This window comes from Pinus tabuliformis, chromosome 8 (genome assembly GCF_031772625.1).
Source record: "Pinus tabuliformis cultivar Carrire ecotype Pingquan chromosome 8, CPIR1, whole genome shotgun sequence".
Lineage (NCBI taxonomy): Eukaryota > Viridiplantae > Streptophyta > Pinopsida > Pinales > Pinaceae > Pinus > Pinus tabuliformis.
Genome location: NC_142294.1, coordinates 1,719,717,144 through 1,719,735,156, shown reverse-complemented (window position 1 = coordinate 1,719,735,156; position 18,013 = coordinate 1,719,717,144). Strand labels below are relative to the sequence as shown.

General features: G+C 39.6%; 1 protein-coding gene across 1 annotated transcript; it reads left to right on the top strand.

Moving 5' to 3' along the window:
* Positions 1-8,733: 8,733 nt before the first annotated feature.
* Positions 8,734-9,429, top strand: LOC149242935 (uncharacterized). Its single transcript, XM_089371069.1, has one exon. The coding sequence runs from the start codon at positions 8,734-8,736 to the stop codon at positions 9,427-9,429; it is 696 nt and encodes a 231-aa protein (XP_089227195.1).
* Positions 9,430-18,013: the final 8,584 nt, after the last annotated feature.

Here is an 18,013-nt window from a genome sequence, read left to right as displayed (position 1 = left end):
GACAATTGCGTGTGGACACTCTGAAGCTTTGAGATGTTCTTTGTTTGGTACATAAACTGGATGACGATTTGGCTATGTTAGTTGTGGTTTCACGTTATGGGCGATTACAAGGGTGGAGAGAACAATATCGAGTATGCATAAGTTTCCAACCTATGCATGCTCTTTAGTCTGGTGAGGTATATGTCTACATATTCAGTTGGTTGGTGGGGTTTGCAGTGTAGCTCCTTTGGGATCCTAGAGAGAGGGTCTGCTTGAATTTTTCCTCCTACTGGTTAGTTTTGGTGTGGGAGGGCACTCCATTGGTTTTGTTCATTGCTTGTTGACGACAATGTGACTTCGGTATTGTTGGCGCCTTCCTTGTAAGAAATTTGGGTGTGGGTTGGTTTTGTTTTAGTTTCGTTCCCTCTCCCCTAGAAACTGTTAAAAATTTATTGGGAAATGTCTAGTTGATGGTGGTAATTATCATGTGCTTTTGAATCCTGGTCGCTATGGCGTAGGGGTCTGGAGTTTCGAGTTTTGGGGTGGCTCTTTATATTTCTAGATTCTTTCTCCCTTGGTTGCTTGGCGTAGTGTCATCAAAGGGTGTTTTGGGTTTTTAGGAAAGAGGTTCATGTGACCTTGGGGGTTGACCAAGTAGTGCTTGTAGGCATTCTTTTGTAGTACTTGGAAATTAGACAATTGTGATAGTCCCTCGTGCTTGGGAAATTTCTTAACCTAGGTGCTAGTGGTCTGTGGCATATGTTAAAATGCTTAGGCAACGAGGGTCCTCGTGGCTACCCAGTGGGCCATGGTGGTTAGTCGGGGGATGCAAACAGTGATGGGGGTGTAAAGGTGGCATTCAACGATGAATTAACTTAAGACCAGGTTCCTTCTCCTAGTCGAGTAGACCTGCCACCCTCCATGGATTCTATGGACCTGAAGATGTGTCATATCACTACACTTTTGGAAGATTTGGGGTGACAAAGTCATGAGGGCCACAATGAAATAATATTGTTTATGAATGACTTGCAATAGAATCAGTGAGACATCCTTGAGTGGTTGACTTTGCTCAGAAGGAGTCAAAGGCACACAAATGATTGTCTTGATCAGGTCAAGGGTAGTCTTGCTCATTTGGAGTTTCATGCACACATGGATCCTAGACCTTCGGATGCAACTGGCGCCAGTCATGCACTAACATTATTGCTCTCTTGGCCAACAAATCCATTAGGAGTGAGGCCAGAAAAGCGATGGCGTTCATGCTTATCAACTGTAATGTTTTGATGAATTAATATAAAAGGTTGATAGGCAATTTTTTTTGTATATTTTATATAATATTTATTCAATAACTATCTACATATAAATATTATAATTTTAGCAGAGTTAAGCATTCATTTTAATCAACAATTATATATTAAAAAGTATTGAATAGTATGGTTGAATAAAATTATGTTTTTTTTAATAAATATTGAATATATAAATCATTTTTTGATAAATAAATTAAAACAATAAAGTAAAAGTAATGAATTTTTTAAAATGAAAAAAAAAATGTTATATTTTTAGTTCAAGTTTATTAGAATACTTGTTTTAATTTGTTTTGCATATATTCATAGTTATAGAGGTACCGCTCCCAGGCATTGGAGAGTACGTACTTGAAGCTCCCCCGCTCTTGGGAGCTTGGGAGTTTATCGGAAATGCTCCAAAACTGTCGGGATCTTCAATGGGTACTTTGGAGCTTTTCGGGAGCTTCAATGCAACCGACTTTTGACGTTTTGGGAGCTTCACTGCAATGAATAAGTGCAAACTTATGTGTATGCTTCTGGGAGCTTGCGAGTTGATCGGAAACGCTCCAAAACTGTCGGGAGCTTCAATGGGTACTTTGGAGCTTTTCGGGAGCTTCACTGCAACCAATTTTTGATGTTTTGGGAGCTTCACTGCAATGAATAAGTGCAAACTTAGGTGTATTTGATGTTACCAGCTTGGGTGCTGCTTAAACTGATGGAACTGTGCGAAGGGAAGGGTATGTTGTTGGGTTTAGATCTGGATATGGGTCTGGAACTAAGAGAAACAACCCATTTATGGAAATCCCTTCTATCCAAATGATTCTATCCAAATGAAGATGAGGCGCCTGGCCAATCCTGATCTTTGTCATTGGAAAGCTATTCATTCTCCTCATATACGGGGATGGTGGATGGATATAAAAGAATTTAGGAAGATTGTCGACCACTAGCAAAACCATCATTATCGTCGCGCTGAATGGACAAAAGATGGAATACTAAAGAAAAAAAATAGTTGAAATTATGAAATATAAATATTATTAAAAAATATTTTTTAATTTAATTTTCATATTTATTTAAGTATAAAATATATATTAACTTGGAAATTTATAATTTTATTATACAAACTCTTTTTAAAATAACATTGGATTTAAACTCTATTGTTTTATTTTTTTTTTAATTACTATTATATATATATTTTATTTTTTCTTATCTCTATTATAATTAGATGTAATATATATAATATTGGTAACATTACATCAAGGGCAAAGAATTGAACCAGTGACTTAACATATAGCGTTGCATGAAATCACCTAGTAATCGAGTAATAACAACCTTTTTTCCGGTTTGGGAGTTCTGCATGTTTCTTTGCTCAGAAGGAATTTGATTGAGAAATTGTTGATGGATTAATATTTTGATTTTTTTGGTAGTGTTTCAAAGTTCAATCTTTTACATATTTCTTTGCAATATGGAATTTGATTGGCAAGTTTTGGATGGAATAAATAAATTATTTTATTTTTATTTTTAATATATATTAAATTTTAATATATGGTGTTATTGTCGCTCCCAACTTGACGTTCCCTATAAATTTGAGCAATACTCCTCGTTCCCGTGTATCGGAAGTACCCGCATAAAACTTGTGCAACATAGCATATATTTGTTGAATTGATTTATGTTGAAAATAAAGAAAGTACTTCCTACTCAAATAAAATAATTTTTTTTAATCATCAATTTGAGTTATACACTATTTTAATATTAATAAAATTTCCAAAATGTTCTAATATTAATAAAATTTACAGAATGTTAAATTAATTTATATATTAAAAAATTCATTTAAAAAAAAATTACAATCCCACTCAAATTATATAAACACAAAACCAAAATATCCCATAGTTAAACTAAACTGATAATTAAATTAAACTTATAACTATATAAACACTTATATTAATGATATGATATTATTTTAAACAATATTGCAACTCAAAAGATGACATCCAATTTGTGTATCAATTATTCTGCCTATGCAGTCGTAAGATCTTCATTGTGATGACAGAGGAAAATGCCTGGAAACTTTATAACACTGGTTAGTTTGTGAAGTCGCTATGTGTTCTAAAAAGTAGTGAATGTTTATATTTTATTGTTTAAAATATTATTTCTAAAACAAAAATAGATTTTTTTAATAAGAAAAAATCAAAACTTTTTATTAAGAAAAACTTATAAAAAGTTTACATTCTGATGAGGTCTTGAGCCGATCAAATGGCTCGTTTGTTTGCTGTTTTGTTCTTCATTGAGAGCTGTTACTGCTGTTGTACAAAAACATGTACAGTCTTCCTCCCGGCTGGAGGCATATAAACATCACTTGAAATAACATTCAGGCTCTGGGGTCTCCTTCGACGAAGGAAAACAACCCCTTACAAAAATTATAGAGTCTAAGTTAAACGAAAACATAAAGCTGCATATATGAAAGTCTGTTTTCTGTTACTATAGCTCATGAAAAAAGAAATAGAACCCGTGAGATGATGTGTAGAGACTGTGAACATAAACCAACAAAAAATGGCCGAGAAGACTGCTGTCAAAAAATAATATAAGTGCTGTGATCATTGTGGCAGAGCATAAGGGGGCTGATTGATGTGAAATGTATGACTGCCCCTGTCTGATCTCTTCTACTGTCTAGCTGCCCAAATCCTGTTGTAGACCAGCCTTAGAAAGCTGGTCTGCTTCCTCATTTTTATCCCTGTAAATGTGGCAGATGGTAAACTTATTAAAAGATGCTTTTAAAAAAGAAATTTCTTCAACAAGAGTCTTCAATATCTGATTTTGACAAGATGCATTTCTAGTGACCCATTTTATGACATTTAGTGAGTCCCCAAAGATTTGTATTGTGTAGATATTTCTGTGAAGAAGCCAGCATAAGAGATAGCGCAAAGCAGACAATTCAGCATAGTTATTTGTGCCTGTACCCAGCCCTACAGATGCTTTTAAAGAGTGTTCAGGATTTATGTGGATGCACAAGCCAGCTGCAGCCTTATTGTTTTGGGATGCCCCATCAAAAAAAGCCCACGGAATGCCCTCCTGTATATTGATTGGCTTTTGATTAATTTTAGGATTTTTGGCTTCAGGGGCGGAATGGCAGTGTATATAGCAGCAACATTGATAGCAGTGAAGGAAGTGGGGGTGTCCTTGTCTTGAAACAGACTTTTGTTTCTAGCAAGCCAAACTCCCCAAAAGAAAATAAGGGGCAAGTATTAATTATCTATATATACAGATATATATTTCAAATATAATTTTACAATAAAAACTACTAAAAAGTTTCAGATAAAATTGAGCAAATACACTGCTGCCTCCAAATTAGGGTGGGCCTAAGCAGTCCACAAGGTTTTCACATGATGGTTACACGTTCCAAGAACTTGAAAGGAAGCCATTAACATTGATGAACAGGTCCACAGTATCACTGAATGTGTGAAAACATATTTTCTATAATCCTCCTCAAATTTCTATAATCATCCTCAAACTTTGTGCGTGGCATTGTTAGTATCTCCCCAAGTGTCGATAGTACTGTTGTACACCTGTTGCATATTCAAATTCATATCGTGTTTACTTTAAAAGATTTATAGATACGGTGCTGGGACATCATATTGGAATTCACGTGAGATTAGTCTGGTGAGGATCCAGAGTTGGTGAAAAAATCGTTGTCGCCAGGATTTTCCAAGCATTGAAAAATGTTAAAGACCTCATAAGGCGCTTTCTGTAAAACACAGCACTCCAATGTTGGAAAATTGTTCAGGTCTTTTTGACCCACACATCACTTTTTCACAAAGCAGCTTTGCAACAGTGTTCCCTATTTTCTTAATGTGCAGGTGCCACTTCACATTTCAACTTCTCACTAATAGGATGCTAACAGCTACGTCAGGGATGAAGTCACATCATATGAAGCTTTGTATAATCCAAAACCATTATACAATTAACTTCCAAAAATCTCCAACAATATAAATAATTGTAAAAACTTCCACTCACTCATACATTATATCATATTTTATAAGTCATATTATATTTTACTCAGAGTGGGTTGGCACGTTTATGATATCGCTGGTGCATCTCACCTACCATATACAAGTTAAAGGAACCAGGATTGACCAGTGGAAATCTGGTATGGACTCTTTTTATATATAAATGAATTGACAACTCAACCGCACATTTAGACTTGAGAAACTGAGGGATGTCATGCAGAGGACACGCCACCATGAACGAAAGATGTTGAAATCCAAACCCATCAAATTATTCAAGGGGTGGAGTCCACGTCATCGTCACAAACCCATCAAATCATTCAAGGAGCTGAGTCGACGTTATCATAACAACAACGTGACAGACTTACAGCTAAGTGGAGTCTCACGTAGCTGCACTGAGAGAATAAATCGGTGGATCCATGGAGTTTCTTAAAACCAGTAAAGTTCTAGGGAAAAAAGTTACCAAACAAAAATTGTCAATTTAAGTTAGGTACAAAGATTTGGTAAATCAGTGAATCCACACGGTTTTTTCAGGCCAGTATTAAATTATGAAAAAACTATCGATTTCAGTAAATTGAGTGGTCTGTCAGGAAACAATATAGATGACACATTTGATAAAAAAAAAAGCTTAAAACATTTTAATGAATCACTTTTATGTAAAATGAGTTATAAAACTATGTTAAATCTTCGATGGTATTATAAATAAATTAAATTATTAAGAAAAGGTTGAATATTTATTTTTTATTTGATTTCAAATATGATAGAAGTTAAAAATTATTTTGGGATTCAACTGTGTTAACTAAGTTATTCATTTATCACTGTTTTTATGAGAGGTAGTCATAAGTGACTAATTTCTCATGATTTTTGAATAGTTCACTTAGCACTCGTTGCATCGGGTGATGCTCAAAAGGGTGAAGAAGTGGGATTGAAACTAGTGAAATGAATCACATAGCGTCAATCATCACTTCAGTGATTACAACTCACTCAAATTTTTATATTACTAGTGATTAATTGTTAGCTGTTAATTTGGGTAAACAATAGTATTTTGTTTTTTTAAAAGATTCTAACGAGTGAAAGGCTCATTACACAATTCAGAGTTATGGTTGTTACTCAAGGCAATGGAGGTTTGGATCCAAAAGAGTTGGGAGCCTAAGAATGGGGGGAACCTCTTCCATTTACTGATGTGGGTGAAAGGGACCCCACTACATTTCATTGTTGATAGTGGGAGCCAAAAGAACCTGATCTAAACTGAGGTCATCAATAGATTGAATATGCTAATAGTACCACAACCCTAATTGAGCCAAGAATGAGACATCCATGTCAACCAATAATGTTGCATGTTCTACAACATCAATCCCTTCAAATATGAGGTATTGTGTTATATTCCCCACTCAAATCTCATGTAATTCTTTGAATGAGGGGACAAAACATTATCTAGATGGTTTGTAATGAATTTGCACATAATTATTGTTCACTGCAATACGAGTGAGACAAGCTCTGGAATGGCGACTTAGGGCTGCGGAAGGACCTGCGACAGCAGACCTGTACAGACTTCTGCACCACTGCTAATATCGCCAGCAAAATGACAAACCATAAACGACAAGGAAAGTAGCGTGAATCATGAATCCCCCCAGGGGGAGGACGCTGCGCCTCCCCCCAGTGAAAATGAAACTCCTCAAATGCATGAGGAAGGTATCAGACAAAATGAACAAGATGGCTCTAGAGCCGGAATAGATCCACAAACTGCCAAGACAGATGACAAAGAGCATCCCCAAGTAACATTGACCACCTGTAAGCCGGTTGCTGCTGAACGACCGAAGATAGAGCTCCCAAGTCACCAGATCAATGCTCAGATCCAGTATATGAGAGATCATGCCCTGATTGGCAAATTCATAGGACTATGGCCTACAGAGAAAGCGTTGCATGGTTGGATCGCAGCTAAGTGGAAGCCGAAAGGACACATAACCCTGCAGTTGGGGCCTAAAGGCTTCTTCACGACCATCTTTAACTGCTTAGAAGACAGAAACAGAGTCCTAGATGGAGGGCCCTATTTCTTCAATGCAGCAGGCCTGTATCTAAGGGACTGGGTTGAGCGATTTAATCCAGACAAAGAAGATCTTAGCTGGGCACCCGTCTGGATCCGTCTCTACTCCCTCCCTCTGGAATACTGGGACGAAGAGTCTTTACAAGACATTGGCAATGGTCTAGGTGAATTTATCAAAATCGCAGAGGAGACAAAACTTCAAAGATACACTTCCTATGCCCGAATCTGTGTTTATATGCATCTCAGCAAGGCACTTCTGGATGCGGTAAGTCTCTATCATGACGATGTTGAATGGGTTCAGTTAATAGATTATGAACATGTCCCATTTCGATGCAGGAGATGCCATGCCCTTGGCCATCTGTTTCGTGACTGTCCTTTAAATCAGAAACCCTCGGCCCCCTCAGCCTCTGATAAGCCTGATTCGGATGGCTTCACTAGAGTCACCAATCGCAGGAAAAACCACAAAAAACCTGCTTCAAACCCTAAGATGCCTCATGCCAGTTCATCCAAGCCTTCCACGAGCAATAGTTTTGAAATGTTGGCCCGCCAGGATGTATATAACTCTGAAAACCCCGGCCCCTCAGAGGAGGGACCCAAGATGGATACGCAATCTGCCCATAACGGTTCCAAGAAATCCCAAAAAGATAAACAACCTACAGATCTATCCTCCTCTGCTCCTAGTAAAGTCCCAGCTTGGAACTCTCAGGGTATGGAGGTAGATAACATGCAGCCCACCTCTACAACGGAAACAGACACAATAGAAGGAATAAATGATACCCAGAACATGGAAGAGGAACCTGAGAGCATAGATATTGGGGATCTGGATATTCTTGGCCTAGAGCAGGCATGCAAAACAAAAAATTATGATAAAATTCCAGAGAGACAGCTGGAGAATCTGGAAGTGATCCTCTCAAGGGCACAACGGCAAAAATCCCTAGGCATTCAGCCTGGAGGTATTTGGGATGGGAAAAACACTACCAAAGACAACAAAAAGAGAGGTAGAAAAACAGATCTCCAACGAACCATCCGCATCGGGGAAATGCTGGTGGAGTCAGGAAGATACTCCAAGCTTACAAAGTATTACAACTCTCTCCCCAATATTCCATCATGAAGCTAATCTCATGGAATATAAGAGGGCTTAATGGCCCTGGGAAATGCAGACTGATTAAAAATATGATACAGCAAGAGAAGCCTCAAATCCTCTTCTTGCAAGAAACCAAATGCAACTCTACATCTCTGGACCGAACTACTGCAAAAGTCTGGCCAGGTAGTCTTGCAGCCGCGGTGGATGCCTCTAGTGCTTCAGGTGGCTTGGCAATCATTTGGGACGCAAGAGCCATTACGCTCAATAACATACATGCAAGCCACTTTCCACATCACAAGGACCAATATACACGGTCATTTAACCAATGTCTACTTTCCCCAGGAGGCTATGCACAAGGTAAACATTCTGAATACCCTATCTTTACTCAATGTTGAAAGAACTCATCCACTTTGGATCACTGGAGGCGACTTCAATATGATAACCAAGCTGGAAGAAAAACAGGGTGGAAGAAACAAACTGGACAAGGAAAGTAATAATTTAAAAGATTTCATTCACAACAACTGGCTCATCGACATGCCATTCAATAATGGACTTTACACTTGGAATAATAAAAGAGCAGGCTCATATCAGATAGCTTCTCGTCTGGACAGATTCTTACTCTCAGACAATGCCATTCATCTAGGAGGAGATCTCTCAGCTTCAATACTATCGCTCTCAGGTTCAGATCACTGGCCAATTTCACTCCAATGGTCAAGACCAGGCAATGCTACCCATCGGCCTTTTCGCTTTGAAGCCTTTTGGATGACAAATCTGGATTTCATCAACCTAATAAATTCGGAATGGAACAATTTCTCTCCTCCAAATGGCTCCAAAATGTTTCAATTTCAGCAAAAGCTTAAACATCTCAAGAGTAAAATAAAACAATGGAACCATTCTTCTTTTGGTAACATTTTCCAGGCTCAAATGGCTCTTGATCAAGATATGAAACGACTGCAGCAAAGGATCATCACAGAAGGCAGATCAGAGGAACTTTCAGAACAGGAGAAGGCTCTTGAATCTCAGATATCAGAGAGAGCAAAATAGGAAGAAACACTCTGGAGGCAAAAATCGAGAATCAGATGGCTCAAGGAAGGTGAAAAAAACACAAATTTTTTTCACTGTACTACCATTCAACGAAGAATGAATAATAACATAACTCACATCCAAAATGAGCAGGGGGTAAAAGTGGAAAAACATGAAGATATCGAACAAGAACTTCTCAACTACTTCAAGCAGGCTCATCAAGAACCACAGGTTGATAGATCACCAGCCATAGAAAAATAACAAAGAACATTCCAAAAGTCATCACAGAGGAGCACAATCAACTCCTACTCAGGCCGATCGACTTACAGGAGGTGGAAAATGTAGTACGTCAATTAAAAGAAGGGAAGGCGCCTGGCCCTGACGGTTTTACTTCCAATTTTTTCCACAATTTCTGGGATCTGATTAAAATGGAGGTCTGGCAGGTCGTTGAGGAATCGAGAACTTCGCGGTGGATGCTTCCAGCCATGAATGCTACATTCATCGCCCTCATTCCCAAGGAAGCTCAACCCAGCACCCCTGACAAATTCCGGCCTATTGCCCTGTGTAACATCATTTACAAAATTGTCTCCAAAATCATTGCCTCAAGACTCAAATCGTTGCTACCACTACTCATTTCGCCAGAGAAATCAGGATATGTGGAAGGCAGGCAGATCACGGATGGCATCATCCTAACACATGAAATCATTCACTCCCTGAAGCACTCCAAAAAATCAGGTATGCTCCTTAAAATAGACCTCTCAAAAGCCTTTGATAGTTTAAGCTGGATGTATATTCAAAAAACTCTACTTGCCTTCGGTTTCTCTCTCCCCTGGGTAAGATGGGTAATGAGTCTCATATCCTCCTCCTTCTTCTCTATTCTAATCAATGGCATTCCCTCCTCTCCTTTCCATCCTTCTAGAGGAATCAGACAGGGAGACCCACTCTCCCCTTTTCTCTTTGTCATTATGGCGGAAGGTCTTGGCCGAAGCATAAAAAATGCTCTGCAATCCTAGCAATTAAGAGGCCTTTCCTTTTCTAACACCCCTGCTTTTACCCACCAGCAATTCGTGGATGACAACATGCTTTTTGGCCATCCTTCAGTCCAGGAAGCACATCAATTCAAATCTCTATTGACGGACTTTTCGGATGCCTCTGGCGCAAGAATAAATAAAGCCAAATCCCAAATTTTCTTTTTTCATACCCCTGCTGTCACCCAAGCTTCAATTGCCCGCATTCTTGGATTCACAATTGCTGCTCTCCCTTCCAAATATCTTGGAGCTCCCATGACTGACTCTGCTCTGAAACACTCATCTTGGAGGGTGCTCTTAGAAAAACTAGAGGTGCGCCTCTCCTCCTGGACTCATAGGGCCCTCAATATGGCCAGTCGTTTAGTCTTAATTAAGGCGGTTCTCCAATCTATGCCGTTGTATCTCTTCTCGATCCTGGCCACACCCAAATGGGTTCTCAAAGAAATCAAACATCTCCAGCGATCTTTTCTGTGGGGAAATTCGGGACAAAATCGTAAATGGGCTCTGGTTAAATGGGATACAGTTTGTCTTCCGAAGATTGCAGGTGGAACTAGACTTCGTGATCCTTATCACAGTAACGTGGTCATGGGTGCTCGCATTTGGTGGAAATGGCTTACCTCACCGTTCACCCCCTGGGCCACCCTCTGGACAACAAAATATGCCAGTAATCGACCTATAGAAGAACTAATCCGAATTTCAGAAGTCAGTCCGGGATCTCTAATCTGGAATGCAGCCAAGCAACACAAGATCTTAATTCAGCAGCATAGTTTCTGGGAAGTAAAGGAGGGCAATACGACAAGGTTCTAGGAAGATTCCTAGCAACAGCAACCCAAGTTAAAGGACTTGATCTCACCTCATCAAATTCTGGAGCCGGAAATGCAGGCACTAGACAAAGTCAAGCAATTCTAGAGTCCTTCCATAACACAGGGGTACAGGCAATGGCTACGCATGGACCACATCTTAAGACATGGCACGGAATCAGCTCAACAGATTCTTGGTACAGAACTAACTAAGAGGAGAATACAATATTCAGATAAAAAGGATGTTCTCAGATGGGGCTATGAAGAAAAAGGGACTTTCACCACTCAGGAGGCCTACAACATCATCATAAAGGAACATGCCTTTAAAGACCCTCTCTGGAACAAAGTCTGGGACCCCAGTCTTTGGCCGAAAGTGTCCACCTTTCTATGGCTTCTATGTCAAAACAAAATCCTTACGTGGGACAATCTCTGGAAGAGAAACTTCCATGGTCCCTCCATTTGTCCCAACTGCAAGCAAGAAGAGGAATCCACTAAGCATCTTATGCATTCTTGTCCACTAGCACACACGCTCTGGGAAAAAGTCAGTTTTCGATGCCAAAAGGACGGACGGATCCAAGGAGATATTATCTCCACTGTTTGCAACTGGGCTCAGAATCCATTTAAGAGCAAGATTTTAAACTCCTTATGGAAGCTTATCCCTGGCTTTCTCATGTGGACAATATGGAAGGAGAGAAACCGACGCATCTTCAAGGACCAATCCTCGCCCTTGGAAATTCTTTGGAATACTGTCTGTCAAAATATCAGGGAAACTTTACTTCTTCAAACATGGCATGAGGAGGACTTTCCCTCCATCCCTCAGGAACAAAACATATGGGAAAACTGGAACCTTCAGTGGAATCAAGCGATGATAATCAAAGGAAAAACTTTAGCTAAGAGCAGGACACCAGATAAGTGGCTTCCGCCTCCCTATCACATGATCCAGCTAAACTTTGATGGGGCCTCGAAGGGGAATCCAGGAAAAACAAGATTTGGGGGAATATTCAGGGATCATAAGGGAGCTCCCCTTTTATCCTACTTAGGCTCAAATGGATGGGACACAAATAACTTGGCAGAATTAGAAGGTTTATGGCAGGGACTCCTTCTAGCTCAAAATCATGGTTTTTTCCCGCTTGTTATAGAAGGTGATTCACAGATCCTTATAAATATGGTCAACAAAATTTTGCAGGGAACACCATCAAGCAAAGTGAGCAACAGTTGGAGATTGGCGAGTCGACTAGAACTTATTGAAATCTGGCTATCATCCCACAGAGCGGTCAATCTCAAGCACATACGTCGGGATGGAAATAAAGTAGCTGACCTCTTAGCTAATATAGGAGTGGAAAGTGGGAAGGATCTCTATACAGGGTCGCTTTCTACTCTAGCCAATGAACACCAGTTATTGGAATTTAAGGAACTGGTGAAGAGTGAAATGGCACAGGAAGAAGAAGTGCACCTGGATGCGGGTGACCATCGAAGCATTTAATGAAGAACCGACTGATCGGTGGCATTCAGACGAGCCAGATGGTGGCCAGCGCACCATCCTATGCTCACCTGAAACAAGCTTAGATGCGCCAAAAAACTGCATTTAATGGTCGCTCAAGCCGAGACTTGGACATCGGCTGCCTTGATATGGAGCCTCCCAACCCCTCTGTCTTCCCTCCTTCCCTTAGTATTTGCCCACCCCAAGCTGAAAATCCCTACAGTCGGACAGTTACCGGGAGCCGTTGCTACCTTCTATGTTGTATTGACTTTGGAAATGGGCACCACTATTCCCACTCCAGGCTTTGCCCTCTGAATCCTGACCAAACACCCTCTGTTCATCATGTTCTTTCCTTCCCAGTCTTCTATCCTGCTGAATTCCCTTCCCAACATATTAACATGGTCTGTCATAGAATGAGGAGTTGTAGAGGTGGTGTTCGAGGTGGCAGCACTCACTCACAGGCAGCGCAGAGCTCCAAACCTGCCTCACCTTCTCCTCCCCATGAAAATCATCCCCCTCCCAGCTTGCCTCATAGGAATTATCCTCATGCTCGCAGCGAATGGGGTCGTGGGCAGGCTTCAAATGCTGAGCATAGCGATTTCAGGCTCCATACTGCTACTTTTCCTCTGCCCCCCGGTTCGGCCCATCACTCGACGCAATTCAGGTTCCGGAGCAACCTTAACAGACCTATCATCACTGCCAACATAACCGTTGTCTTCTCTGAAGAAAGTGAGCAGCACGACACTCCACTGGGTCACTCTGAAATGCTGCATCAGGAGGAGCGCAGTCATGGAATAGGCCGTGACTCTGGGATGCTCCCGGAGGAAGAAGGAAAGGGAATTTGGAGTGGCGGTTTGCATGGAGAAGGTGGACGCACTGATGACAGTCGGTAACTAGGTGGCAACTTAGTTGGAGCGTCTATTTTGATGCCTATGGCTGGCAGTACAAGTGGCACTTTTCTTGCGAGGGTGCCACAAGGTGGCATGGCGGAAGGCGGTGTGGTGGAAGTGGATGAGGTTTGGTATCATTATGCCTGTCACATAGTTGAGGAGACTCCAGACCAGGATGAACCCAAATGAAGCCACGTGGCATCTGCTGCCACCCACGCATCTAATAAGTTCTCAGCTGCTAATTGGTTTGGTCAAGTCACTTGCTGTGTCTATTTTTTGCATAAACGAAAGGTTGTTCTGTCATTACTTCACCTGTGTCTTTTTGTGTCATGTCAAAACTTCTTCTAGAGCTCTTCTGTTTTGGGTCAAGGTCACATGTTTGGTTTTTTCCTATGGCAAACTGGTTTCCCCAAATATGGGGCAGTTTAGATACTCCTGATGAAAAATGTACAAATCGGCTAAGGCTGCGGTCTCATTGTAACTCTATTGTTTGCATCTTTTAATAGAATTAGTCTTACGTAGAAAAAAAAAGTGAATTTGCACATAAAGAATTAAGAAAAAGGTGAAGCATCAAGGTACTGTGGATTTGGTGAAGGGATGAATTTTCATGCTATGCAGGTCTGTAGTCGTCATGCTATGAATGTTAAGAGGCCCTAAATTCGAAATTGAAAGGTTGAGCGTTGATTTCTTAAATATGAAGGAGATTGGCCTTCATGTACTCTACCTTGTTTTGAACCTTGTTGAATCATAACTGCAAATTTCCCTTAAGGCATGAGATCTTACTTAGGGGAGGCTAACTACAAGAAATATTGCATACAATTGAGCCTATGGTGGGGTGGAACACAACTCACCCTTCTTCGGTTTCCAACAAACTTAATTCATATTTGACTCAGTACCAACCTTTTTACATGATTCAAAAGCCCAAGAAGGGTCTCTTTAAATGTAGAATAATTCTATAGACCCAGAATAAATCCTAGAAGTCCTCAATGGGTGGTTTGACCTAAAACATGGTGACCCAAGCATGAAACTCATGCTTTAATAAGTCACAGTAATGATAATAATAATTCTTTTCTTTATTCTTTTGACAAGTACATTACATAATGACTTAAGTACATTATTGAAGACCGAACATAGTTACTTTTTCCAACAGTTGCCCCATTAAATTTTTATGATGTTCTTTGAGGGAAACCTTATATGTGGAAATGTCATTTTGTTTATGCATCTTGTCTCTATATTATCATTATTACTCATTGATCTCAACAAAAAAACATTGAAAGGTAATCTCTCAGACTACAAAGCTTTTCCTCTTCATGCTTCCATTAGAAGGTAAAATGAAGATGAATATGAGCACTACAAACTTAAGATAGGGCCTCTCTAACACAATAGAAGGCCTCTCTAACACAATAGAAGGAGGCAAACATGTTCGTAGAGGCATATAGAGATATATTCACTTCACTTGTGGGGATGCCTCTACACTGCCAAGTCAAACATTCAATTGACTTGATACCTACTTCTCCTTTACTTAAAGGCACAATATATAAATTCTCTCTTCTGGAGAGAGAGGGAATAAAATTTTAGATTCATGATCTCATCCAAAAGTTCTATATTTGACCATGCTCCTCTCCTTATGTGTGGCCAATTGCATTGGTGTAGAATAAGGATGAGACATGGATGCTTTGTACTTGTTATAGGGCCTTGAAAAACATCATTGTCAAGAATAGATACCTAATCCCCCAAATTGATGATCTTCTTTATCATCTTAAAGGTTTCAAATTCTTTAGTAAAATTGATATGAAAGCAAGTTATGGCTGAGTTCCAATTGAGCAAACCAATGTATGGAAGATAACCTTCAAATCTAAAGAAGGCCTTTTTGGGTGGTTAGTCATGCATTTTGGTATGAATAATGCTCCAACTGTAACATTCATGATGATGATGGATGATATCCTACAATCATTCGAAAACTATTTTTTGATCATACATTTGGATGACATTCTCATATTCAATAAAACATGGACAAAACATTTGTAGTACATTCAACATGTCCCGGGCACCTTATGACAACGCATGTTATATTCAAATTTCGTGAAATGCTTATTTGGCATGTAGATAATTTAATATTTGGGATACATAATGTGAAAATTCCTTGAAATGCAACAACTAAAAATTATTCTTCTAACTTGTTAATTACTAAACATTTTATTTTCTACGACAAACAACAAATAATTCACATTACAATTTCTTCAACATAAAAAACTACGAAAATAAAAATATAGAATTGAGAAATATAGAGCACAAACACAATACAAATTTGACACAGTGATTTTTTGACAAATGCCTCGGAAAAACCCAACTTGGGAAAATTGGTGCAGCAGCTGAGGGTTTTATTATTAAGCAACAGTGGAAATCTAATTACAATTTGGATGCTAAAACTTGGCAATCCTCAACAAGAAAATATGGCAAAATTATTTAGAGAATTTCTCGCTCCTCCACGGGAAATCCCTAGCACAATATTACTCAGAAAAATTGGTTGTCCAAAACCCATGTGCGGGCCTCTACATAGATATTGTGTAGCATGTAACTCACACTTTTGGAATTTCCCTTTGAGTTTGATGTACTGGCTGTTGCTATTGCTAGAAGTGATCCTCCAGCCTTATGGAAATTTTTCTAGGCCTTTGGAAGTTGAATTGAACCCTTGCTCAGCTAAATTGATCTGCCACTTTGAAGTTCCATGTGAAGTCCCTGCACAACCTCTAGTGGAATAACTTGGCCTCTTGTTTTTGCCCCTCCAGAACTGGAAATCTTCCTCCAGACTCACTGTGTTTGCCCCCAAATTGAGTCTGCGTCCCCTCTAGCTAGAATTCTCTCAATGCTGAATCACTGTAACTGGGAAGCTTGATCTTTTCCAAGGAACTCGACCGCAAGTGTGACTTCATGCAACCTCATCAATCTCCTCTTATAATCCCTCGTTGGATCACCAACTACCATGATTAAATCCTCATCAATGGCTAAGATCATATCTAAGTCGATCCATGTGAGTTTCTACAGAAATATCACATTTCTCAATTTATTCATGTTAAGTAACCACTTTTCATAAACTAGACTTAGGAAATATTTAATTATTGACTAATTAACTTAATTGAGCCATCTCTAGGTGCTTTCTCCTAAAAAAAATTTGGATTTTGGACCTCTAGTATTTCTTAGCCTCTCTGACCAAATTCGAGACTAAAACATTTGTCTGAAGCTACCCAATCATAAAAAACTAACACTCCCTCTTAGAAAGGAAGATGTTTTAGATGATCTCATAACATCCTCCCATATGTTTTTAATGTTTGACATCTGTGGTAATCTTCCACTACCCACCAACTACTACAAATACTCTAATTCATCTGCTGCTATGAGCTTAATCAACCTACATCTGCGTTGTTACTGACACTGCATTGTAAAACCTATACTACTGCCAAATTTTCACTATGCTACAATTGTTCTCATTTTTTTTATGCTACAACTGAGAATCAAAACTACTGAATCAGTTGTGTCTCTATATTATCTTTGCATTTTCCTCCTGAGTCTCTGACTACTACTAGCCTTTTCACTGCCCACTAAGTAATTTTTTGCATTGCAATTGCTCTGCGCCCCTTAGCATCTAATTGCAACTAGCTCTGCAACTATCCCTCAAGGTATGACTATGGCATCTAACACTGATTCGTCCTACTACTGAATACTGTAGGCCCATGTAGCAAGGGTAATGATCCATGAGGAAACACATGTTCGATGTTATCATCTCAAGACCCTGCCCAGAAATTCTGCAACTCTGAACTTTGATCTACTAATATTGTTATTGAAACTCCTTTGCTTCTATCTTTGCATTGTTGTTTCAACTATTGCAATAATGAGTTTGGTCTCCTGAGTTCCTTAAGCAGTAGATTCTATAGGGTTTCTCCCTCTAAAGCTAGACTCCCTCTAAGTCTCGATCTCCCTATGGGAAATCTCTATGCCTCCTCCTAGCAACTCGCATTGTACTCCTGCATTGGAAACTAGACTGCATAACTTTGCGCTTGGAATCTTCTAGTTGCAATTGCACCCGCATACTGTAACTGGGAAATTCACATTTCCCATGTCACTGCAACTAGTTCTGAAACTGTCTCACATGTACTGATTGCAACTTGATTTGTTGAAATTGAATCCTACTACTGTGATATTGTGGGCCTTGTAGCAAACGTGATGGTCTTGTTGCAACAAATTGGAACTGATCTGACTGATCTCCTTATTGCAACTGTGTTGGACCCTGCCCATTTGGCACACTGGAGTCTCATACTCCTCCTCCACCTAGATCTGGTGCCCCAAATCTCCTTTTGAGCCTTGTCCCTTACTGGGACTTTTCTCCACTTTACAACTTACACTCCCTCT

Excerpts from the sequence above, each read along its gene's own strand:
- LOC149242935 (XM_089371069.1), top strand. The coding sequence starts at position 8,734 with ATGCACAAGGTAAACATTCTGAATACCCTATCTTTACTCAATGTTGAA.